This window comes from Gadus morhua, chromosome 9 (genome assembly GCF_902167405.1).
Source record: "Gadus morhua chromosome 9, gadMor3.0, whole genome shotgun sequence".
Classification (NCBI taxonomy): domain Eukaryota; kingdom Metazoa; phylum Chordata; class Actinopteri; order Gadiformes; family Gadidae; genus Gadus; species Gadus morhua.
Genome location: NC_044056.1, coordinates 14,421,904 through 14,447,163, shown reverse-complemented (window position 1 = coordinate 14,447,163; position 25,260 = coordinate 14,421,904). Strand labels below are relative to the sequence as shown.

The 25,260-nt window shown below is 48.0% G+C and overlaps 1 protein-coding gene across 2 annotated transcripts in view; it reads right to left on the bottom strand.

The window, feature by feature from the left end:
- The window catches only part of hipk2 (homeodomain interacting protein kinase 2), an 81,411-nt gene that overhangs the window by 51,186 nt on the left and 4,965 nt on the right, over positions 1-25,260 (bottom strand). For both annotated transcript variants that reach the window (XM_030365205.1, XM_030365206.1), the window contains exon 2: positions 12,284-13,574. In XM_030365205.1, the coding sequence (XP_030221065.1) occupies positions 12,284-13,574 (1,291 nt within the window). The remainder of the gene's footprint in view (positions 1-12,283; positions 13,575-25,260) is intronic.

The window sequence follows — 25,260 nt, the reverse complement described above, 5'->3', positions numbered from 1 at the left end:
TTGTTTTCTTTTTGTAAACCCTAAGTTTTAAATTCATTAAACAACACCAGAATGATCAATAATACATAGTGTGTCATTGCCAGGGCTGCAGGCGACAGTGTGTGTGTTAACAGTGTTAAACATCCCGGGCTACTCCTGCTGCTAAAGTGAAAACAGCTCTTAGACTCTGGCTTCTCGCCTTCCACCATTCACCTCACACCGACGTGTGATTTGATAATCACATCGTTTTCTAGAGCGTTCAGCCTTGTGAACGCCAGTGATCTCAGGGCGAGAGCTGAGCTACTACAGGGAGGACCTCCGGACCTTCCCATTAATGAGCCGGTCCCCCTCTATTGACCACATTTGCCATTTGGGACCCTCTGGGTCAATTTATCAGAGGGGGGGGGGGGGGGTTGACCACTTAACTATAAATCGGTTAATGCACCGACCTGGTCACCGCCAGCATCGTCGAACCCGGCCCGGTATGTGTGTGTCTACGTGCTTACAAGAGGGCAGAATGCTCTCTCGCTCACCCTGGGAAATCTACTTGACGCAAAAAAGGGCAGCGATGTAATTAATAAAGAGAATAGATCTTAGGGGGATGGGGGGGGCAGACTGCGTTTGTTTTTTTAAAAAGGCTTTATCTAACGCATTGTCCTTCCCCTGTGTTTTCTACCGCGGAGGCTCGTGAGATTAAAGTGAATCTCTCAGACGCCGGCTCCCTCTAATGACAACGTCAGCGGCTGCTGGTGAGAATTTCAGCAAAGTTACAGCAGCCACCATCTTTCCCCATTTTGCCTCGTCTCTCATCTTTGGTCTGCGTGTGTCACAGTCACGCGTGGCTTATAAATAAATAAAGGGGTTGTTGTGCCAGACGGACCACAGAGACTTAGCCTCAACTGCTTTATACTCCAGCACTAGCCTTTATACAATAAGATCCACAAAATGGCCTCTTTCTCAAAATTCAAGGCCCGGGGGAGAGAGGGCGGGAAAAGGGAAGAGGGTAGAGTGCCAGACAGGAGAGATATAAAGTGAGAGAGAGAGAGAGAGAGAGAGAGAGAGAGAACCAGGTAGCATGTAGCTTTTCTCCAGCGCTGCTACGCTGACACAGTCCTCCGCCTATTCCGGATTCTCCGCCCCGACTTCGTTGCTTGCCTTCCTCCAGTTAGGAATCAGACAAACTTGATGAATAGTTTGACAGAAGATTTTTAATTTTTTTACTGACAACCTCCAGTGGCATTCTCTCAGAAATTCTCTCTGCTCAGTGCAGGTGCCGCGCTAGTCCAACTCCTGCCTCGTTCAGCGCATGGAGACTGAGTTCAGCCAGACAGCCATATCAATGAAGCGAATACACCTCCATATTGGATGACCTAACAGGCAGATGGGCGTTTACTTGACCCTCCTTGTGCAGCCCATATGGACTGGACGGTATGTCTATGAACATGATGGAACCTGGACACGCAGGCTTGTTTCAGCGCTTCATAGTGTGACGACAGAGAATCGTATCGACGGTGTAGCATCAGAGGAGATTTGCATGGGAAACAAACAGGGGTTGGGGCAGAGTACATATAGAAGAGGGGGGATACACTACAGAGACAGAGAGTCAGAGAGACAGGGAGAGAGAGAGAGGGAGAGAAAGAGAGAGAGAGCGAGAGAGAGAGAGAGAGAGAGAGAGAGAGAGAGAGAGAGAGAGAGAGAGAGAGAGAGAGAGACAGATACAGAGACAGAGACAAAGACAGAGAGAGAGCGAGAGAGAGACAGATACAGAGAGAAAGAGAGACAGAGAGAGAGAGATAGCGAAGGTCTGTCTGTAAGACAGACAGATGGAGTTGTGAAGGGACGGTAAAGGCATTAAAGATTCTGGAGGAGAAAGACTGTCAGAGTGAGGGAGAGATAGGGATAGAGAGCGAGCAGGGAACACTAATAAAAGTCCCCCGCTGTTCTCAGCTGTTCTTCCTTAGCCTCCTACCCACCGGGCGACTTTTAAAGTCATTAGCCATCGCTTTCTCCCCGACACGTTCTCTCGTGTCTGTCTCCCCTCTGCCCTCTTAAAGACACACACATCCAAAAAGAAATTCAAAAACGTAAATAACACAGAGTCATTTAGACTGTGATTGTGAACAAAGTGTTCCTCAAACTTAGGGACAGGCAACAAGGGAAAGGACGAGAGAGAGGGTGACATGAGCAAGACACAGAGACAGAGACAGAGAAAGAGAGGGAGAGAGAGAGAGAAAGAGAGATACAGAGAGATAAGAGAGGAAGAGCAAGAGATTAAGGGAGAGAGAGAGAGAGAGAGAGGGTGAGCGAGAGAAACAGCGCAAGAGAGAGATCCATAGAAAGGGTGAAAGAGGGTGATAGAGAGACATAGAGACAGAGAGAGAGAGTTATAGTGCAGACCCACCTGGGCAAACAATAGCGGCCAGATGAGAGCGTGACTCAAGAGGCCTGGCTGTGCCCAAAGCACAAAGATGAGGCTTGTCCGGGAGGCACAGATCAAAACAGCTCCAGTCTAGTTCAGGTGTTAAGCCTTCACAGGCACGTCCAATTTTGGAACAAGAGCCCCCGGTCGTCATGGCAACGACTGAAAACTGAAAAGCTTTTCTTTTTCAGGACTCGTTTTTTTTTTTTTTTACCCCCAACCCCATCCCCCCTCCCCACCGTGCAAAACCCATCGCATGAGATCATCAGCGCTGATTAATTTTAGACGGGGCCTCCGATCAGAACAAGGAAAGGCTTTCGGACTGTGAATAGCTGTAAGATCTGTCATGAGGGAGCGCTGGTATTCGTGTTACCCTTTTTTTTTTTATACATTAATGAGAGTATTATGTGCCTCGCCACAGTTGTTCCAACATTCATACTGCTCACTCAACGTGTTTGAGTAATGATCCTGGCCAAGGGCAGGGGGCTTTTCTATGTGCTGCTGCACAGTTCCCCAGGCAGGAAACCAATAGATCCATAAAACCCACTATTTGCCCTACTCAATCTTTCCCCCTCTCTCTCTCTCTCTCCCTCCTCCGGTCTGCGTTACCTGCTGCAGTCTTCCCAGGTCCAGAGTGCCAGGAGAAGAGGAAGGTTTATAGTTCAGCTGGTGAACGAGCCATGACATGACCCAGGAGGGTTTACCCACACATGGATCCAATGCTTAGCGCAGGGAGTCGCTCGGAGCCACCGTGTACCCTGCTGCCATGCTTCCCCCCCCCCAAAAAGAAAAGCGAAACCGCAGGGAAAAACATAACAAGAACAAAAAAAACGAACACGTGCGTGGTATTCCCCTTTGCTGCTTACAAGGACAACACTGCTGCCTTCGCTTGAAGTGAAGCCATCTGTATGATGATATATTCAGCAGACCCTGGGTTTAATGAAAGACGAAGTGTGTGTGTGTGTGTGTGTGTGTGTGTGTGTGTGTGTGTGTGTGTGTGTGTGTGTGTGTGTGTGTGTGTGTGTGTGTGTGTGTGTGTGTGTGTGTGTGTGTGTGGTGTATGACTTGTGCTTTGATGCCATGCGCAAATCATGAAACTCCACAGGCAGTTACATCCCATCATAAACACCTGGGGGATTGGAATGCATTCCTTTATGCATGCATGTACAGTAAATGAGCATATGTGTGTGTGTGTGTGTGTGTGTGTGTGTGTGTGTGTGTGTGTGTGTGTGTGTGCGTGCTCATTCTTGTGTGCAAGTACACGTGCGTGGGTGCATGTGTTTGCGCATTTGCGACGTGCGTGTATGTGTTCATTGGTGCGTGTGTACATGGTTGGTGCGTGCGTTTGATGCTCGTGTGTTGTTTCTCTATATGTTTATCTATACAAAGAGCTCTACTTAGTTCTCAGCATGTAGGCCAGTGTCAGGAGGAATCCATCACTCGCTGTGTGTTTAGCAGTCATTACCTGGGAACAGACCCTGACCGCTGATCCTGTGTGACTGTGTAAGCGTTAAATGAGAATGCGCTAAAGAGATTGGAAACTATTACAGTGCCGGTTTCATTATGAAGGGCCACAGAGCAGTCTTTGAGCACCCACACACACAAACACACAAACACACACACAAGCACAAGCGCACAAACACACAAACACACTTGCCTTATAAAACAAACTCGAACATTTACACACACACACTTACACATCTGTAAGTGTGTGTAACATTTTAATGCAATCAACGAAATGGACGGTTCACAAATATAAAGGGGAATCATCACAATAAAATGAAACTTTGAAATGGCTTTTTGGTTGTTGTTTTTTGTGTATATTTTTTTTACTTTTCACTGTTTATTTATTTTGTTCATTCTTCATGTTTTTCCGTTGTTACCAATAATTGACGTGTAATCTCCCACAGAAGCGCTTGTGTAATTACTGAGCACCTGAACGTCGGAGGCTGGTCGACCTTTCCACCTTCCAAGCTGTCTTGAACGTTCAATCACTGAACGCCAAAAAGAAAACACGCCGCTAGATGATGACCAAACACAGGAATTAGTGGTGATAATCGCAGACTCACTGAGCTCTCTCTCTTATTTAACAATTATATTTAGACATGAATATTATATTTAAATACCGGTACTCTCCTCGCCGGAGCGATCAACAGGCCCATATGTGCGTCCCCTCAACAAAGATTGAAGAATCCCTGCATACAGCCTCCACACTCCCAATACCAAGCCTATAAATATTTAACCAGGCTTCTACAGAGAAAGTAATTATTTTTCCAAACAAATTATGCCTTGGGCACAAGCAATCCCAATCTGATACACCACAACAATATATTTCTAGGGCACAAAACGCTATAAGTCATTTTTAATAATTGATCAATGTCGGGTGACATAAAATGCACATTCAGTCCATTTAAAAAACAGCCTTCAGCTCTGAATCCAACCATCACTTCTGATAAAGCCGTTACGTAGACTGTAGCGAAGAAAAGCATGAAAATGACATACCATGGGATGAAACCATAAACATGGATTCATTTTATACAGTAAATTGTTCATTCATGAATGCGGTCAGATCTCCTTTGTTCATTGTGTAACATTTAAAATAGAAATTTCCGATCTATCATTGTTTAACCTAAGCTTTAACTGAAACCATGGTTGAAAGCACATTCCTGTACAGGGCTTTTACAGGAAAAGCATTCAAATCCTGGGAGGAAATTGGTCATAGTTTGATCGGTCACATTATCGTCCTTTGCAAGCAAGTTGCCACAGCAGCAAAATTGGTGCCAGGAGCAAAATAAAAATGAAGAGACAAAGAAAGAGAGACAGAGGGGGAGAGACATAGGGAGAAGCCTCATCCTTCCCGAAGAAGCTTTGGTGGTCCGTTGTGCCTACTAGATGTTGAACGATTCACGACCATACATGCACATTAGCAAATTCTTCCAGTTGAGAAAACAAGCCCATCTGTTGTGTAAGGCTGAAACGTGGTGGGAGAATGCATGTGGGCCCTGCACAGCAGGCATTCTGCATCACATACAGACAGGCAGCGCTGCGACCCAGCCGGCCAGTCAGGCACATGCACCGCCCTCCCGCGCCCCCTGCTCCGCACTCTGCAATCTCCCACGTTCACTCTTCGGGCAGGATTGCCCCTGCATGGGTGAACCTTGTCTGCCCCTGTATTTCGATCACCCATCTCAGACAGGACGTTTTCCTTACTTTATTCCCTCCTATACTTGTTCCATCTGTCTTTCTCTTGGCATCCTTTCAGTCCTGTCTCTTTTATTCTCTTTCAATTTCTGTCTTTGTTTGCAACCTTGTCCACCGTTCCAGCTGCTCCAGAATTCCCTGTTTTCCATTTTCTGGCCACAACACGCCGGTGTCGGCCCCAATACCTCTATTACAATCCCGCTGTTGGCTTTCAAATATTCATGCGCGTGGATTGAACAGAGGAGACAGAGAATTGGTGGTGGTGGTGGTAGTGGTAGTGGTGGTGGTGGTGGTGGGAGAGAGGCAGGTATTGGTATAAGAGAGGAAGGAAGGAGAGATAGGCAGGAAGGATTGATGGCAGAGAGGGGGACACTGTGAGGGATGCTGAGGGACAGAGGGAGAGGGAAGGTGGGGTATGGGGGGTAAGGTGATGTGTGTGTGTGTGTGTGGGGGGGGGGGGTATGTAGACCCGGAGCACCTGTGCCAGTCAGCCGGCGAGTCCTACCTCCTTCCCATTGGCTAGTCCCCCAGCCACGCTCTCATAGAGAACACATTTGTGATTGTTTATTTTCCCTCCGCAGAATAAGCTGATAAATACACTGAAACCGACACCGCCTACTTCGACACGTTCTCCGTAAAAAAAAAAAAAAAAAAAATCCTATTTTCCACTTTATAAATAGGAAAAGATGATATCATAAAAAGATAATAAACCTTTATGTCCAATGGAGTATTCCTATTGGATGGAGGGAGGGCGGCTTCAGGGAGCCCCACTGAGTGGATACTAGGCTTGTGTTCTAAATCACGGCGGCTTAATTTCCAACCGGCTTAATATCCCAGAGAAAATGTATGGAAATTGAACAGTTCTGGAGAACAAAGGAAGGTGGTTGCTGGGATACATCGGCACTGGGAAGGAAGCTGGTGAGACTCACCCGGGCAACAGATGCATGCAAACGGACGGACGCACGGACACAGTATATACATTACTAAAGACACAGGGCGGTGGCGAATGCAAAGGTCAGACACACACACACACACACACACACACACACACACACACACACACACACACACACACACACACACACACACACACACACACACACACACACACACACACACACACAGACACAGACACACACAAGGGGACACCTTTCACACACCCTAGATGAAACAAGATGCTCTCATTAACTGTCGACGTAACTGAGGTTGCTGGACGGCTGTATAAGTTCCCATGTTTGACTACCGATAGTTAATTAGCTAAGCTGCTGCCTGACTCGTACACGCTCGCTCGCTGCTCTGTGGAGACACATAGGAGGCGTTGCCCAGAGGCACATTGTAAATGAGAAACAGGCTATTAGGATTCTGTCATGCAGGCGAAGGTCTATGACCGTCATTAAAACACAAGTGAGCACAAGAAGGGATAATTATCATACTGGGGGTAGCTTCTTATTGATGTTTTGTATTTTCTACCACCCAGTCGCAAATTCCGGGAATATTTGAGAACCCAAAGTCACCTGTACAATAATAGGCCCCAGCCACACACCTCGTAAACACAAACCCAGACACACACACACACACACACACACACACACACACACACACACACACACACACACACACACACACACACACACACACACACACACACACACACACACAACACACACACACACACACACACACACACACACAACACACACGTGAAGGAGGTACAATATATAGCAAACATCGCTGTCCGTGGCAGTCAGCGAGCCAGTAGGAAGCACCCAAGGACCTCATCAGCATTAGAAATGAAACGACCTGCCTCTCCTTTGACCGAGGAGAAGAACACAGCTCCAGGTGCAGAGAGAAACACACCACCGTATTCAACTCCGTTCCCCATGACCCCTTGCCCCCTTCCACCCTGATGTTCACCCCTTTGTCGTTCTTCCTTGGAATCTTCAAACACATGCACTATTTGCAAAGTGCCATTGTTGCGTTGCCTCGACTCTGTTCTCCTTCATCGTTTCCTCATGCGTTCCATCAGCAGCGTTTACCCCCCCTCGCTCCAGCTTCACCGAGACACGCAGTACAACTATAGACTCTGGCGTTACCAACCCCGCTCACATTAACAAACATCCACACACACACACACACACACACACTCGGTGAAACAGTAACTAATGGCAACTTGATTCATTAACACGCTCCACGAGGTCCAGCACTCCAGGCAGGTTAAATGTGGCGGAACGCCGGGCCTGTCTGTCTCGCTGTGCTTCGATAACAACAGATAGGGGAGCAGGTAGACAGGTGGGAGCCGGGGAGAGGGAGAGACAAAGAGAGAGGGGGGAGAGAGAGGGGGGGAGAGAGAGAGAGAAAGAGAGGGAGAGTCGTCTTTCACAAGAGCAGGAATGGGATTGATTGCTTACGTGAAGCTGCAACTTCACGTAACTTCACGGGAATCAGGCAACATCACATAAGATGTTGATATTAAACAGGATAGACGACAAGCCTGACCACCATACATTCAGATCGCCAAATACAGTTTAGCAGATTTCTACCTTCTAACGACTTAGTTTGGCGACACAATTAAACCACCAGACAGGTCTATTTCCATTGACGGTCTGAATTTTCCGTGTGACTGTCAGAGATTCTAGCATTAGCCGTTGGCATTTTTTGTTTACTGCTTACATAAACACAGGCATGCACTCTAAAAAGTACGGCAAAAATAGGCTTTCATGTTACGAGCTGGAGTTCGGCAGTCCCCAGGGAGAAAACAATACGTCCTGCATCACAACAGAGATTTTTTCTTTCCTCCAATAGCAACTCACTAAAGTACCACTAAATCCTGATTGGTTGATGCTGATGGGGACATATTGAACGGGACAGATATTAAATCACATTTTCTTTTGTAACTGTAAAGGAGGCTAATTTCTCATGTTTCTGTTCAAGGAGGGTGATGCGCATGTGCACTCATGTAAGGAGGAGACGGCCAGTGTTCATGCTGAGAGCAAACTCAATCTGTAGATAATTAGGTAGAGAGCAAGGCCGAGAGGGGGTTGGAAAGGGATAGAGAGGGAGAGAGAAGGAGAGGGGGAGGAGAGAGGGAGAGAGTGTGCGAGCAAAACAAGCAGAAGACAGAACAAGTGGAAGAGAGAGAGAGACGTTAGCTAGAAGGTGAGACAGAGAGCGAGAGACCGAGAGAGACAGAGCGAGCGAGCCAGAGAGAGAGAGAGAGAGAGAGAGAGAGAGAGAGAGAGAGTACAAGCAGTAAAACAACAGGCAGACAAAGAATGCCTGCAGAGTAAGTAGTGAGGTGGCATCCTGAGAAACGACGATGATGATGATGATTTTGGACACTGAAGCCGACAGCCAGTTAAGGTCAGATGGGCCTGTTGTACTCCCCGCACCCAGTGCTCCTCCTCCTTCCAGCGCCTCATGTCCAACAATAGCAAGCCGCCGCCAGGCTAGCGAGCGCCAGCTGTACTGCTTGAGGGAACTTTACATAAACTCAACAGAAAAAACCTACATAATGTCCGGCCGCTGCAGTCCTGCCTTCGCCTCATGCCTTTCATCAGCGAGATAAACAAGCAGGACAAGCAGGCCCAACCGGGAAATAGGAATAATCCCTTTATCAAGCCCAAGATAAGCACACAAGGCAGATTACCGATTACATCATTTAATATAGGAGCGAGGAGAGAAGAGAAGTGGGGTGGAGGAGAGGAGAGTAGAGGAGATGAGGGAATGTGGGGTAGAGGAGAGGAGAGGAGCGGAGAGGGGAGGAGAGAGGGAGAGGGTCAGGGATAGGGGAGAGGGGAAAAGGAGGGAGAGGAGCAGAAGCTAAGGGGGGAGAGAGGAGAGAAGTGGTAGGGGGGAGGATGGGGAGAGGAGTAAAGGGGGAGAGGAGAGAATCGGGAGAGGAGAGGAAAGGAGAGGAGAGGAGAGCAGCATGTCGGTAGCAAGAAGGATAGGGGCATAAGGGGATGTAACCAGGATTTTGAGACTAAGCACATATCGGCTATTGGAGCTAAGAAGGGCTAACTATAACTAGGATTAACTATAATAGTATTAGAATAATTCAATCAACTAGAACTAAAAAACCTACCATTAACGTGGTAGAAAGGGGAGCCTCAGCTGGTGTATTTAGCCACCCAGGTGGTTAAATACTGCGATGCTGTCGACACGCAGTGCGCAGGAGACATGGACAGATGAGTCCAGATAGTGTACACAATGCCTGTGCTCACAAGCCAGCAGAGCGCGGCGGCGGTGTTGAAACACTAAAAGCACTACGAGAGCCGCGCTCGCAAATGGCACGCCTCTTGTTTACCTTGAATAGTTTTATTTGCATGAGTCAACCTTGTGGAAAATCCATAACTTATCTGCCAGGCACTGGCAGCAGTCAACAACCACACACACACACACGCACACACACACAGACACACACACACACACACACACATAAAAATACATACACACACATGCACACACATGCACACACACACACACACACACACACACACACACACACACACACACACACACACACACACACACACACACACACACACACACACACACACACACACACAAACACAGAAAAACAGACACACACACACAGACACACTAGCCCTGAGCGGCATACAGTATCTATGGCATGGTTAATGCAAGTGGCAAGCGTCGATGGTGTATCACATTTCCTGCTAAAAGGGGACAAACTAAAGAGTATTGGTAGAGAGCAGTATGATATGAGGCCCATAATGGGCATTGGATAACACCACTTTCAATTTTATCGGTGAGGAGTGATCTCCCTGTTTGAGGGAGGGGTGGTAGCCGTGCATAAAGGTTTACCCTCGCACAGCGCTGCTTTAAAGTATACTAGATCTGAAACGAGTCGGACCTCATGGTAGTCATAGAGTCACACTGTGTGACTGAATGGAAATAGAGAAAGTGAGAGTGCGGCGATATCAAATGAACCCTGGTGACTTCAACTCTGTCGACCTAAACTGTGTTTGCTGCGACGGATTGTCTTTAATGGCATATCGAGTTCCAGCCTATGTCAGTCCCCTTTGGTCTTAGCAAGCCACGGCGGCAGCGAGCAGATCATAACGGGGATCCGACAAGCCCGGTCAGAGTGCATCATTACGTGCAGCACCAGCAGAACACTGCGCCCCATCCGTCCCGGGTCCCCCCCCCTGAAGAGCAGTCATCTGCGACTGACTCCGTCTAAGTTGTCTGCTTATCTTAAAATCATCAGGGCTGGGCTGATGTTCAGTTCTGAGCTCGTGAACTCGTCGTGAACCCAACAGGCATCTGAACTTTGTTTCTTTTTGGTGTGTTTAAATTGCCTGCATTGCACTGGTGGCCCGGATCCTGCAGAGGCCTGCGGAGGTCAAGCTCTGAATTGATTGTCAACTGACAGATGTCAGTGCCTACACAGAACTTCCTCCGAGAGCAGCATGGAGGCCAAGATGTCCTATCTCACATTCTCATATCTCCCTTAAGCACACACTGACGCCCTTACACACACACACACACACCCACACACACACGCACACACAAACACACACACGCACACGCACACACAAATAAACTGTATTTTGAGACACATGTGCCTGCAAGCACAGAAAGAATTCAACAGCTTTCAAGGAGGAAGTGCCTTACACAAAACAACACACACACACGCACACGCGCACACGCACACGCACACACACACACACACACACACACACACACACACACACACACACACACACACACACACACCTGTTCTCTCCCACCTCTACCGCCAAAACAAAGATTGCGCTGTGTTGTGTTTCAACGTTCACACTCTCTGAGCTCTGCAGCAGATGACCCACAGCACCACCTCCCCGTGGCTCCGGGCCGTCAGAGAGGGAGAGAGCAAGAGAGGGAGAGAAAGAGAGAATGGGAGAGAGGGAGAGGGAGAGGGAGAAAGAAAGAGAGAGAGAGAGAGAGAGAGAGAGAGAGAGAGAGAGAGAGAGAGAGAGAGAGAGAGAGAGAGCAAAGGAGCTCAGGGAGAAGCAGTGCTTTTTCCAAAGAAGTCATCTGGTTCTAATGCTGGGCCCTCTGGTGTGGATTACAGGCCCATATTACAGGAGAACTCAGGCTGACCCCTCGCCTCCACCCTAGAGGGGAACAGGAGCCAGTCGGGGCAGTGGCAGCACCGTGGGGGGTTGGAGACCCTCCGTATGGGTGGGTGAAGGTGGACAGCTTACAGGAGGTCGATAGAGGCCTTCAGGCATGTAGTCTCCACGTGTGATCAAGGATCAGATTTACTGTTTCAGAGGTTCAGCAAACAGAAAATGAAAGAAAGTGACTACAAAAAATATCCTCAAGAGAAAGAGGCGGGTCAGTTCCCTCCACATAGCAAGACGTGGGGTTAAGGCAGTAGTGTAAAGGCGTTAGCAGAAATGATGCCTTACCAAGAAATAAGAAGTAACCAATTGTAGAACTTGGTAGCCTTTGTTAAATGACAGGTGAAGACTCACCTCGGCACAGCGGCCGAGTGTGTTTTCACACAATTTCCTCAACCATCAGACTTTGTCCCCGCACATCAGCGCACACAGGAACACTCGAGACACAGCGTGGATTTAAAAACACAAGGCTGTGTTAAACTAGTGTGTATTCATACTGAGGTCCTTCAAACACAACCGGCACTGCGTGTGGATAGCAGCCAAACGTTCTTACCGGTAGTATCTGGACTGCAGATAAGTGGAGCAGACCGCCTTGGAGATGTGACTCGCCGAACCAAAGTCGATGACCTTGACTCTGTAAGGCTGCCTGGAAGGGTCCACCAGCATAATGTTCTCGGGCTTGAGGTCGGCGTGGATCAGACCCAGGCTCTTGAGCTTCATGAGGGCCGTGGCCACCTGCTGCAGCACCGGCCGGATGTACTTGAGCGGCAGCGGGCTGAACTTGTTCTGCTTGAGGAAGTCGTACAGGTTCTGCTCCAGCATCTCAAACACCAGGCACGTGTGGTTCTTGTGCTGGAAACACTCGTAGGCCCGCACAAAGTTGTAGTCGTCGGCGCACTCGGTGCTGAGGCGCGCCAGGATGCTGACCTCGATCTGGCCCTGCCGCGCGTACGACGGGTGGTTCTTCAGGATCTTAATGGCCACGATCTCGTTGGTGCCCCGCTTCCAGCACTTCACCACCTGCCCGAAGGTGCCTCGCCCCAGGAACTCCAGCACCTCGTAGGTGTTGGTCATGGAGCACAGCACCTCGTGCTGCACCAGCTGGTAGTCCCCCTCGTTGTTGGCGCTGCTGTTCTTGGACGTGGCGGTGGAGTTGGCGGTGGCCGTGGCGGGCGCCGTCCCCGCCGCCGCCGCCGCCGCCATCGCCGCCGCCCCGCTGCCCGCTCCGTTCTGGATCATGGCCGCGCCGCCGCGCTCCTCCACGAGCTGCACGCTGCTGTGGCTGTTGTCGAGCTCCTCGCTTTTGCGCTTAAGCCCGCATCGCTGGTACGTGTCCAGGAGACTGACAGTACTACGGCGGGTCAGGTTGTGGACACCCACCCCACCACCAGTGCTGCCTCCTCCTCCTCCGCCTCCGTCGCTGCAGTTGCTGCCGCCGCCACCACCGCCGCCGCCGCCGCCGCAACTGCTACCGCTACCGCCGTTGCCTCCGCTGCTAGCGCTGCTGCCCAGCAGTGACCCCGCGGCCCCTGAAGTGCTGCTGGCTGAGGCGACCACGATGTGGCTAGCGCTGGCTGGGAAGATGAGCGTCTGCTCGTAGTGCAGCGTGGAGCTGGCCACCTGCAGGGAGCTGCTGATGCCGAGGGGGGCGACGCTGGCCGACACGTGCTTGCTGCTGCCGCCGCTGGTGCTGCTGCTGCTGTTGTGGCTGTAGACTTTGCTGTGCGTGCCGTACCCTGTCATATCCCAGTTGCAACTCTGCTCCACTTTCAGTTTCTTCACGCTAAAGAAGGCACTTGACTGGAGCGTGTGAGGGGGAAAGACTTGCACTTGCGAGGCCATACCTGTGAGAAGAAGGGGAGGGGAGCGAGGGGGAGGAGGGAGAGAGGGGAGGAATAGACAGAAAAAGGAGAGGTTAGGAATTTGCGACTGCGTTTGAAACTTGAGTGCGAGGCAGATGCTTTAAATAACGACGGCTTGGGGTCGCGAGAGGTCATTGAATGCATCTTCTTTTGTTGATGCATCCGCTTGATAGGACCGAGTTAAAAAACATAACTGACCTCTGAACCCTCAACTGACATTTTTTCTCTAGAGATTGAAATCACTTTGACATTAAGACGAGGTATGCAACACTTAACGTGGCATGTTATGAAGCGTACATTAGCAGCTATATGTAATTGCATGGGGATGGATTGTTTGCGTTTGTAATGTAAGAGGCTTGACATTTTGTTACATAACACAGAGCGTTGAGCACATCACTGATGCATAGGCAGGAAATGCCATTTTCCCACTGAAGGAATGTATTTTCACAAGAAGTCTCGTAAACTATCGCAGGCAGCTAAAAGTATACAAAAAAGACAGAATGATTGCAATTTCCTACTAAAATATTAGACATGTCTGTTGCATGTATCACAGCATAATATTCCTTTTGGATAAGGAGCTAAATAAAAGGCATTCAACAATGACAAATGTGAGAGGGAGACACAGGGGTATCTGAACTCTATCTATCAAAGTTTACTTCCTCAGGAAAACAAAAACAAAGAGGAAGAACTGCAGAGAGCCGCTGCTATGAGCTTCTGGGAACGATCTGCCTCAGAATAAGCAAACCCTTTTCAAGCAAACAAACTGCCCAAAAATAGGCCTTTATCTTGTTGTCAAACCACTTGTTTGTAACTCTGGAATGTTTATTAAAGTGCTAGGTTCATTATATGAGGTGTGTGGTAACGCAAGGCTCTAAACTGAACTCTGATTTAGTTTATAGCTAACATCCAGATAAGTTCCATCTGTCATGCAAATATACACGCATAATAGAAACCCTGATAGTTGATATTAAGTATCCTCATTAAAATCCCAGTCTCACACAGACAGACACACAGTTTGGAGCCAAAGATTCAAAGAAATGTATACACACATTTGCAAAACTGAATAATTTGCTTTTCTGGTCCTACTACAAAAAAAATGAATATAGTAATTATAAAATCCATCCTTAAATCACAACTACACATTTTCCAGTCACTTTTTCATGCTGATTCAGAATCTTTTCGTTCTGTGGAAAAGTACGAGAATGCAAAACACAACATCACCATTAAGCCTGGTCACTTTGCTATTATGAGCCCGTCTAAGTGGCGATTATGATTCATTCAGTAGAATGCCCTAGTGAATTGAGTCGTGTCCCTATCCCTGTTCTCCGCTCTGGTCTTCACCCTGCTGATGCTCCCTCCTAGCCTAGTCTCACTAGTCATCTCCATGGTCATCTGGTCTTAGCCCCAATACTACTGGGATTGCTGCTGCGCTGCACATTAGCGGGTTAGCCGTAAGCCTAGGAGTTGCTGCGGCACCTTCTTTAGCATAGCATCTCTATGGTTACGCTGGCTCCCGGCGAAGGCCCCCCCCCCCACCCTAACAACATGTGTTGTCAGGATTGCACGCTTGTCCCCCAGACTAGTCATTAAGACGTCCATTTTCCGTACGCTTGGTCGGTTTCCATCCAATCAAGGTATGGCTGGTAAGGGGGAGGTAATGTAGAATGTCCGCTGGGCTATTAGGGGCAGGGCTCGCTTCTAATCACATAAGCCCCGAAGGCCAGATGTCACTCCTTGGATTACCGATTCCTGTGCCGGGACTTTACGCTAAAAATAATTTGAATGATGGATGGCGTCATAGGGCAGTATCAACAGTGTGTGACCGAGACCCTGACAAGATAATCACAGCAGCAGACCTAGGGATAGCAGAACGGGTGGATGGACACAGAGCTGGCTGCTCGCTCTCATGGAACATTCCAGCATCACATATCCCACCAGGATGATTGCGGATGACCATAAGCGCAGTGGGCTTTTGGGGCAGACAATTCCAGAACAAGAACAATTCCAGAACCCCCAACAAAATAAATGCTCATGTTATTATTAACAAATGATGCATGGTTGCTCTTGAGACTCTGGTTTATCATTAAGCTTGACCGGACTGTCCTGACTGTCCTAAGCGCTCAGGGCCATAGTGTACCTCATTGGGAACATCTGAGTAATGAGTGCTTAGAAATGAGTGCTAAGAAATGTATTATGTCAAGGAATTCTATGCAGGATCTAGTTGCCAGTTAAGGGTTCCATTATAACCAAGACAGTTTAAACTTAAACTTGTGTGAAGTGTAGAATAAAATTACCTAAAAACAAAAAAGGCTGAAGTGATTATCTCATCACAAAATACAGAGGGAAGAATAAAACAGATTAAAATTGAAAAGCCAATTAAATTGCTGGAAAATCACAATTCTGTGCCACTTTTGTACAAAAGTATTTATGATACTCCGAGTTTGAATAATCACAACCACTTTACTGTTTGGGAAACACGTTGCTGGCCGTTCTGTTGAAAAACACCCCCGTCTGAGAGTTTATTTGAAATGTTTTACGGCAGGCATATAAAGTGTCGAGGCCTATTGTTCTAACATTTACAATGCTGGAATGCCTTGGGCTGCTCCAGCCTTTCATTTAGCATAACTTAAAGAGCACAAAGTACCCACACACTGTAATCATGCATGCCAGATCCGTCTTCCCACTGTTTGGACGTGGTATGTTGAAATGGTAATAGTCAATGTTTTCAGGGAGATTACTTCTCTGTCAGGGGTTTGTTAATCTCCTTTTTGTTAGGATCAGTCCCAGTTGGCCTGGGAGGGTAGGGGTGGCTGTTTAAGGGGCTGGAGAGGGGCTAGATCTGGGCCTTTTGGAGTTTGGGGGGGTCCTCGTGGCTCTGTCCGAGTGTCTCTGTCCAGGGGACCTGTGTCTGTGTCCGAGGAGGGTAACCCATAGGCCTTTTTTGTGCTGATGCTGGTTTATGATAAACAATGCAAGTGCACCCTGCAGCTGTCAGTTCTGGTCAGTTCAACCAGCTTCAAACAAGATTCAAGGCAAACAAAATGTATGTTGACCAGGGTAACAGATAAAACCTTTATTTTAAGAGACAGGGAGTACCTTTTTATATAGATAGATGGTAAATGACTTGAAGCTATTATATCATCTATGAAGAGCTCTCCGGATGAGGGTATGGATGCCCACTAGTTAATGTCTAGCACTGCACTGCTGTGGATGGATGTCTCTCAGAGACGGTAGTCGGCTGCATTGGTCTGGCTGTAACTGGAATGCATTGATGAAACCGTATCAGACATCTACTGATACATACGGGGAGTGGTTAATGAAGGCGGTCTCTGGCTATCTGGGCGAAGCAGTATCTCCCCCTGTGCATGTTACAGCAAGACAAGGTGCGTCGCTGTGTAACTTTCTGCGGCTTAAAACGCACTCGCACAGGCACACACACACATACACACACACACACACACACACACACATACATACACACACACGGTCTTTGAGTAGTTAGTAATAGATTGAGAGGGGGGCGCTCCGGGACCAATTTGGAACCCACGGGGCGTCCATGCACACTGATCCAGGCCAGCGCTCGAGTCTAGAAGGACATTGTGCAGACAGAGGTGCCCCCCCTTTTCCACCAGGGCACAGGTGGCACTGTAATAAAGGGACTGAGAGGCGGTGGGAGTCAAATCAAGAGAGGTGAGGAGATAGATGGACGGGGGAGGGGGGGAGGGGGAAGGCTAGGGAATGGCAGGCCCTAGCGCTGCATAACCGGGACAGGCGAAGGCAGGTAAGACCAGGCCGCTCTGAAAGGGCTGGTCTAAATCACACGGTTGACTGCTTTTTACAGACAATATGTTCTCTGAGGGGCGAGGGCGCCGCTGAGAAGGAACATATTGTCGGTTTCAGGCCGGCCCGGTGTTACCACCCTTCGCTTGTCCTGGGAGCGTAGAGCTGGGGCCTGTCGTTCCTCAATATATACCCCCCCTATCAACCACCATCTCTCTCTCTCTCCCTCCCTCTCCCTCTCCCTCTCCCTCTCCCTCTCTCTCTCTCTCTCTCTCTCTCTCTCTCTCTCTCTCTCTCTCTCTCTCTCTCTCTCTCTCTCTCTCTCTCTCTCTCTCTCTCTCTCTCTCTCTCTCTCTCTCTCTCTCTCTCTCTCCCTCCCTCTTGCACCGGGGGGGCTGCCAGGGGAGAGGCTGTCTCTCTATGTCACACGTTCTGCCCCGGCTTCGCGCTAGTATCCTAGCGTTGAGCTACCGGAAAAGGCCTCAGCTCACCTTCTACTGCTCACCTAACGACAGGACGTAAAGTAGCCATCGCCCAGTAAAGGTCGGATGGTCAGGGGATAAAGAAGGGTGGGAGCCCACCCTTTGCTCATAATCATCATCAGCAGGCGGCGTGCCTATCAGCGGGGCCACTTCCTGTTTCCTCTCGGAAGCTCAACGTGTGAATCGGAACACGTCGTGAGATCACACCTCAGGGGTCAGCCCGCGCATAAAGTCATTTTTAGAGTGATACATGTTATAAGATACAACATGTGGTTAGACATATACAGCATATGTTCTGCCTCTCGTTTAATCACACTCATATACACACACACACACACACACACACACACACACACACACACTGCTGATAAGAAACTCCTGTGTCCTCCGTGTGACACAACAGCTGTCTCCGCTCGCCGCACCTCCCTTTTAATGAAGCGTAGAACAGTAAAAGGTACTATCTAAACGAGAGATGAAAAAGTTATCTCTGGAAGAAGCGGCGAGGGTGGCGAGATAGGCAGCCTGTTATGCACATGTTAAGGGTCCCCATAAAACAGCCTGTGTGAGAAACACTAGTACGGCGACTGGGTGAGGTCTGCTGCAGCTGAACCAGAGCCTGAACCAGTAAGAACCCCGGGGGGAGGGGTATGGAGGGGTGAGGGGGACGGGAGGGTCGGGAAGTCCATGTTCCAGTTAGATTTGTTATTAATCAGATCACGAGGGGAGATGGGCACCCTATGCCCCCTGGCTCACACAGAGGGACAAAACACGAGAAGAAAGACAAGGAGAAAAGGGAGAAAGAAAGCAAGCAAGAAAGAATCGGCTGAAGGGGAACGGCTACAGCCTACTCCTGTGAAGCCTCGGCTTTTGGATATTCAGGAACCACGATTCAAAGGCACTTCTTTTGAATGCTACGCAGCGCTGACTGCCATGAATGAATTCTCACTATGAGTTCTGCAAACAGGACAGGGCAAAGCAGGGACACGACACAAACACACACACACACACACCACACCTGATAAGCAGCCCCTCTCCACTGTGCTTATCATGTAAGCGCAGCGACATGCTAACAGCACTTTACACAATGCTTCCTTCATGCCATTAAGATCTAGTACACAGTGACAGTTGAGTACACTGCAAGGCATAGACAATAGGTGGACAACCCAGAGAAACCGGTAGCATAGGAAGATATATAACACGGAAACCATAGAATATCCTTGACTACAATTCTGAGAAATAGACAATTAGAGAATAATGAAGAAGATTCTTCTTAGCAGTATATTTTTTCTGTGGGCCAACAGATGAAACAGAGGACTTGTGGAAATGGATAGCAAAAGCAAAGATTGTCACAACAACTCTGACAAGATGTTTTCCTCATATATCTTTAACAGAGGCGCCCTGGACTGCCAACACAAAATCAAGAAAATAAACGCATTGTGAACACCCACACATACATACGTGCATTCTTGTGCACACACACACACACACACAAACACACACACACACACACACACACTTATAGTTTAATTTCTACCAATCAAATATCTTTCTCCTCACCAGTCCAAAAATATAAAATTATAGATCAAAGCTAAAAAATAACAAACAAATTGAATGAAGCAAAAAACACATTTTAATCAAACAAATTGAACTTTCTATTCTTTCCTTTTTTATGATTGCTACATTTTAAAGTCTAGCTATTTTATTATCAGGCAACTAAATCAGCCGATATATTCCAAACAAATATACAAGTTCTGAGTTTTTGAATTAGATTATCCCCCGCTATCATAATTATCATGGGCAAGTTTTTAATGAGCTGTTGCTCTTTACCTTTTGAATTAACATAATGGGATCATAGCAAGTTCATTCTCTGAGGGAAAAGAAAGACGAAAGTGGGAAAAGACATAGCCAGAATAATTCATGACCCCCACCAACAGGGATGCCACAGTACTAGGATGTTGGTAGTCTCTATCAAAACCAGTACAATTCAACTATGGATGGCTCAATTCAGAGCCGGCAAACAGCTTTAATTATACTCAAACTGTAACACAGGTGTGAGTTCGAAACTAGAATGTAATTATGTAATGTAATGTATTGAATACCTAAAAACACTTAAATCCAATAAAATATCCGGTTTTTCAAACGAAACAGACATTCTTAACTTTCTTTTAACGACAACATTACAATTGATCTCTCTGAGGCGGACGCTATGCAAGTGAGCGTGCAACCAAGTAGACAAGCTGTATGTATTTACACGTCTGTCTGTGAACACGTCAACAAAAGGCCACACACTCTCTCCTCCTTTAATGTTCGTCTTGCGGGGGTCTTCCAGAACAGGCATCGTCGCTTGGTTAGAGGGGCTGCGAACGAAAACCCCCTTCAACCCCGTCCACATCACACCTCCAGAACAACCTCAGGGCCATTTGGGATCCGGCCGTTGCCCGACAGCTCTTGGCCGGCCAATGAACCCTCACCGCTGAGGACGAACCCGTCCAACCAGCCCAAGTGCTCAGGGACCCCGGGAATCTGGGTGCCATGTTGTCAAAACAAGCCTCTACCCTTCAGCAAGCCGGCTCGTTTAGAGTGCTGCCGAGCTGTCGCGCTGAACAAACACGCAGTGAGCATGTGAGCAATGTGTCTGGGTTTATTTTTTTGCGGGTTCTTTTATTGTTTCAATGCTGAAGTCCATATCGTGGTGGGGATCCATTTGAGGACAACGTGAACAAAACCACGGGCGTTTTCTGATTTGGGATTCGTAGCACACGGCAGTGAGCTGTGCTCTTTTAAGAAACAAAAAACAGTAAAAAACGCCACAAAGGTGGACAAAACAGCACTTGAATAACCCTTAGGGACAGAAACAGCCTGTTCTCCGTGTAAGAGGGAGAACATAAAGGCGGAGGAACATCGACGTCGAACAATGAGGATTTGATTGAGACTTTTGGGAAGAAAAGAAAAAAACAGCCCATAAAATGAGAGAAAAGAGTAATCAAACAAAAAAACTACATATTGGATCTTGATGATAAAGATTCAGGAGGGTGACGCTGGGAATGGAAAGCATGTTTTGATGGCAAGGGTAAACACAAAGGCCAGCCTGTGTGTGTTTGGTCATGATAAGTGATGGGAGGGGCCATAAGTAGAGGCCGGAGAGCCTGTGAAAAACATGATAGAGAGAACGACAGACAGAGACAGAGACAGGGGTACAATACAGGGGAAGAGAGATACACATACATGGTGAGAGAGACGGACCAACAAAAGGGAAGGAGAGACCAAAAAAAATGACAGGAAGAAAAGATGCACAGAAGAAGTCCCTAATCTTTTTTAACCTTGTCCTTGGCGAGGCATACCGTCTGCTACCCATGTTATATCACCGCTTATAGACATCATACCCCCTCCCTCTGTCCTTCCCCCCTGAACATCCACAACCACCCTCTGTCCTTTCAGCGATCTCATACAAGTAAATGTTGGCACATGGCATGCCTGGCCAAGCAGCAGGCGTTTGTGATATTTTAACTGCTGGTGTGAAGCTGCTGCTCTGGACATTGGAGGGGCCATGGAGGGGCTATCGCCTCTAAACCACAGTCTTGTGTTGCCATTTTTTCTCCCCCTCCATCCTTCTCCCCACTCCTCTAAGCCTTGCATGGGGGATTTGGCAATAATACAGGTGACCAATCCATCAATTGCACATCTATTCGATTACTGACTTATTCTCTGACCCGCTCTACATTTGTACCTACTATGTCGATTTGCACACACACACACAAACCCACAGAAGCAGGGAGGTCTCTTCATTTGCATGCTGCACGTGTGTGTCTGTGTGTTGAATACAAATTGAGTAAATAAGCATGTCATCGTTAATCCAAGTGACAACGTGTCATCCATGGCATGGCAGTTGGTAGAGGCTGTTTACTCACAGAGCTGAGCTGAGGTCATATATTGGGCCCGTCGTCATCACAACACCCCGGTTACTGGTTCAGGGATGCTATTTACAGCGGCCTTTTACACTCACAAATAACAACCTCCGCCCGCGACCGGGAGAAGGGCTCGCGGCCTCCCCAGCCCCACAGCTACACCCACAACGGTCTCAACGACATGACACCACAAGGGCCCGGTGTGCGTTAGGACCGGAGAATCACGAGAGCCAAGAGCCATACCTTCCTTGCACACCATCCGAATAACACCAGTCCATGACACGTACCTTTTATTCAGGCTTTGAGAAACAGTGGCACAATGAAAGGGATTTATTCAATGGAGGCTGCGTAACAAAACCGATGCATACCACAATGGAGGAATAGACCAGGGATTAGATAGAGATGGATGACAAAAGTAGATCACCATTCAGGTCCAGTTTGTGAATTGTGAATTGGTGCCCTCCCACTCAGGAGCGCCGTCTGGGTCCTATAGGGGCTTAATAAGGCAGAAACACCAAGGTCCTGGCCTACCAGCATGGGAGGGGAAGGATCTCACCACGCCTAAAGGTCACCTTTTTTTGACCTTTCTAAGAGCCGGGATGCACAAAAGAAAGATAATGTTGTTTGTATGAAGGGTGTGTGTGGATCTCAGGATAAATGTGAATGCCTTATTATGTATCTAACATACAAGAATCATTTGCTTTATAGACACACACACACACACACACACACACACACACACACACACACACACACACACACACACACACACACACACACACACACACACACACACACACACACACACACACACACAGGTAACACCCTTTACTTTTAGCTAAGCCAAAGCCACTCTTCACTATCACAAGGGCCTGATTAAACATCCACATTATCTGTTCCACTTCATCCACCCCCACACTACTTTTGCCCTTCTAAACGTTGTGGTTTGAAAAACCTTGTTTGGCCTCCAGTTTGGAATCACACACGCACACGCGCACACACACACACACACACACACACACACACACACACACACACACACACACACACACACACACACACACACACACACACACACACCACACAGCCACCCCATGGGCCCCAGCTTTTTGTGGGGAGGGGGAGGGGGAATTAGGGTGGGAGTCAGGCATCGACACATGTTTGCAAACGGGAGGGGGGGGGGGAAGTTGGTATAATTAATCTCCACCTCCCCTCCTTGTTCCTTAAGAAAAGTGTCCTTTTTTTTTTTTTTTCATCTGCCTCCCTGTGCGTTACTCCCTACCCTCATGCAGGCCGTCCCAGGCTGACTTAGAGGGGCGGGGGGGGGGGGGGGCAGTTCAAAGTCTGGCCGCCGAGCCAGGCCGCTGGTTAGCTTCTACGCACGGAGCCTTTGAAGCCAGCGACGGTGACATCGTAAAGGGCATTAGACCTGTGTTTCATGTGCTACAGCACCTGTCCACTAACTCTTAAAACCAGATCCTCATCCTGCCAACACATCCACTCAGTGCATCTCCAGACACGGCTTAATGATACGCCGACCGGCGTCAGGTTCGTACGGTTGATTGGTTCGTCAGAATAAGTGAGGTGTTTCTTTTGAGGCAATCTGTTTTTTTTTTTATAGTAACACATGTTTTACAAAGATGTTTTTACCAAATAGTACGTTTACAAAATCCTGCAGGCTTTGGAATTATACTGCGCTGATCAAACTGGGAATTATTGTTGATGTTCCGGTTGATAAGATGAAAAATGCTATCGTCAAAAGAAAGAAAGAAAGACTGAATTCCTGGTATACTTCATAATTGTTCTCTATGTTCCGGGTTTCTGTGTAACCCACATTTAAACAAGGAATAACTTTGATTAGCTGTCACGCTTATCTTCTCGGCTTGAGATTGGAATCGCACAGCTCAGATGAAAACATCTCATAGCTCTCTCATGTCAAGAAAGCACTGGCTTTAAAATGACAGAGCTCTGGTTGAATCCACCATTTCTTCTTCTCCCTGCATTTATCCAGTACTCAGAGAAGATGAATGTGGAAGGTGTTTCATTCTCTAGTGCTATGGAGATAAGACAGAGGGGGGGGGGGGCCTGCTTGGATTAGTACATTTTCCATAGGAGAGGAATCCTGAGGCTACGGTTCTGCATTTCACACAGGGGTGTGATAAAACCGAAAACAATAAATATGGGTTTGTTAAACTGTATATTCTCTCACACCTACTGTGCAAGTGTACTCTCTGTTTGAGGAAATTGGGAGTGAACCATAATTTCAATGTGTCCCGTGTGTGCGCACGGTGTTGAAATGTGTAGATATTTCAACATATTTCAACCTATCATATAGACAAGGTTTTTGAAAAGAACAGAAAGAAAGTTAGAGAACAATATTATCCTACGGCTGTATGGTGAGAGAGAGAGAGAGAGAGAGAGAGAGAGAGAGAGAGAGAGAGAGAGAGAGAGAGAGAGAGAGAGAGAGAGAGAGAGAGAGAGAGAGAGAGAGAGAGAGAGAGAGAGAGAGAGAGAGAGAGAGAGAGAGAGAGAGAGAGACAGAGAGAGACAGAGAGACAGAGAGACAGAGAGAGAGAGAGGGAGGGGGGAGAGAGAGAGAGAGAGGGAGAGAGAGGAAGGGGGGAGAGAAATATCAATGGAGAGGCAGGGAGAGGAAGTCAAAAGTAAAGCAAAGAAAGGCAGAGCGAGGTCATGTGAATAAGCAAATGAAAAAAGTAGGAAAAATACTAAAATGATGCACAGCAAGCGAGAGCCGCACAAGGGGACATGGCTGTGGATTCTTCTGACCACCTCTCCATCGCTTGGGCCGTCGCCCTCGTCCGACCGAGCGGTGCCCCTGCCCCCCCTGGCCCCCCCTGGCCCCCCCTAGCCATGGACAGGAACGGCCGTGGCCGCTCGTCCGGCCTTTGAAGTCTTTTGATTATCGGCCGAGCGTAGCAGTGTACCTGCAGCCATCTGTGCCGCCAAGGGGCCCAGCATAACAGCAGCCCCTGTCTCACTTCCTCTAGTGAGAGAATGAGAGAAAGAAAGTTAGAGAGAGATAACGAGAGAGAGAGAGAGAGAGAGAGAGAGAGAGAGAGAGAGAGAGAGAGAGAGAGAGAGAGAGAGAGAGAGAGAGAGAGAGAGAGAGAGAGAGAGAGAGAGCAAGATAAAAAGAGACAGAACAAGAGAACCAGAGAAACTGAGACAGAGAGAAACAGAGAAAGATGGAGAGACAGAGAGGGAGGCACAGACAGGCTTTACAACTAGGGAGCCTACCATACATGTCACACAAACACAAACACAAACACACACACACACACACACACACACACACACACACACACACACACACACACACACACACACACACACACACACACACACCAATAATAAATACAGCTCTTGAAATTCAATCCCTTACACGGTTTCTGCTCTTTTCTTCTTGATTTTAAATATTATCTGTCAGTGTCTATAAATACTGCTTGCCTTACCCGGTCTTTATTTATCTCCCCCTCCCCT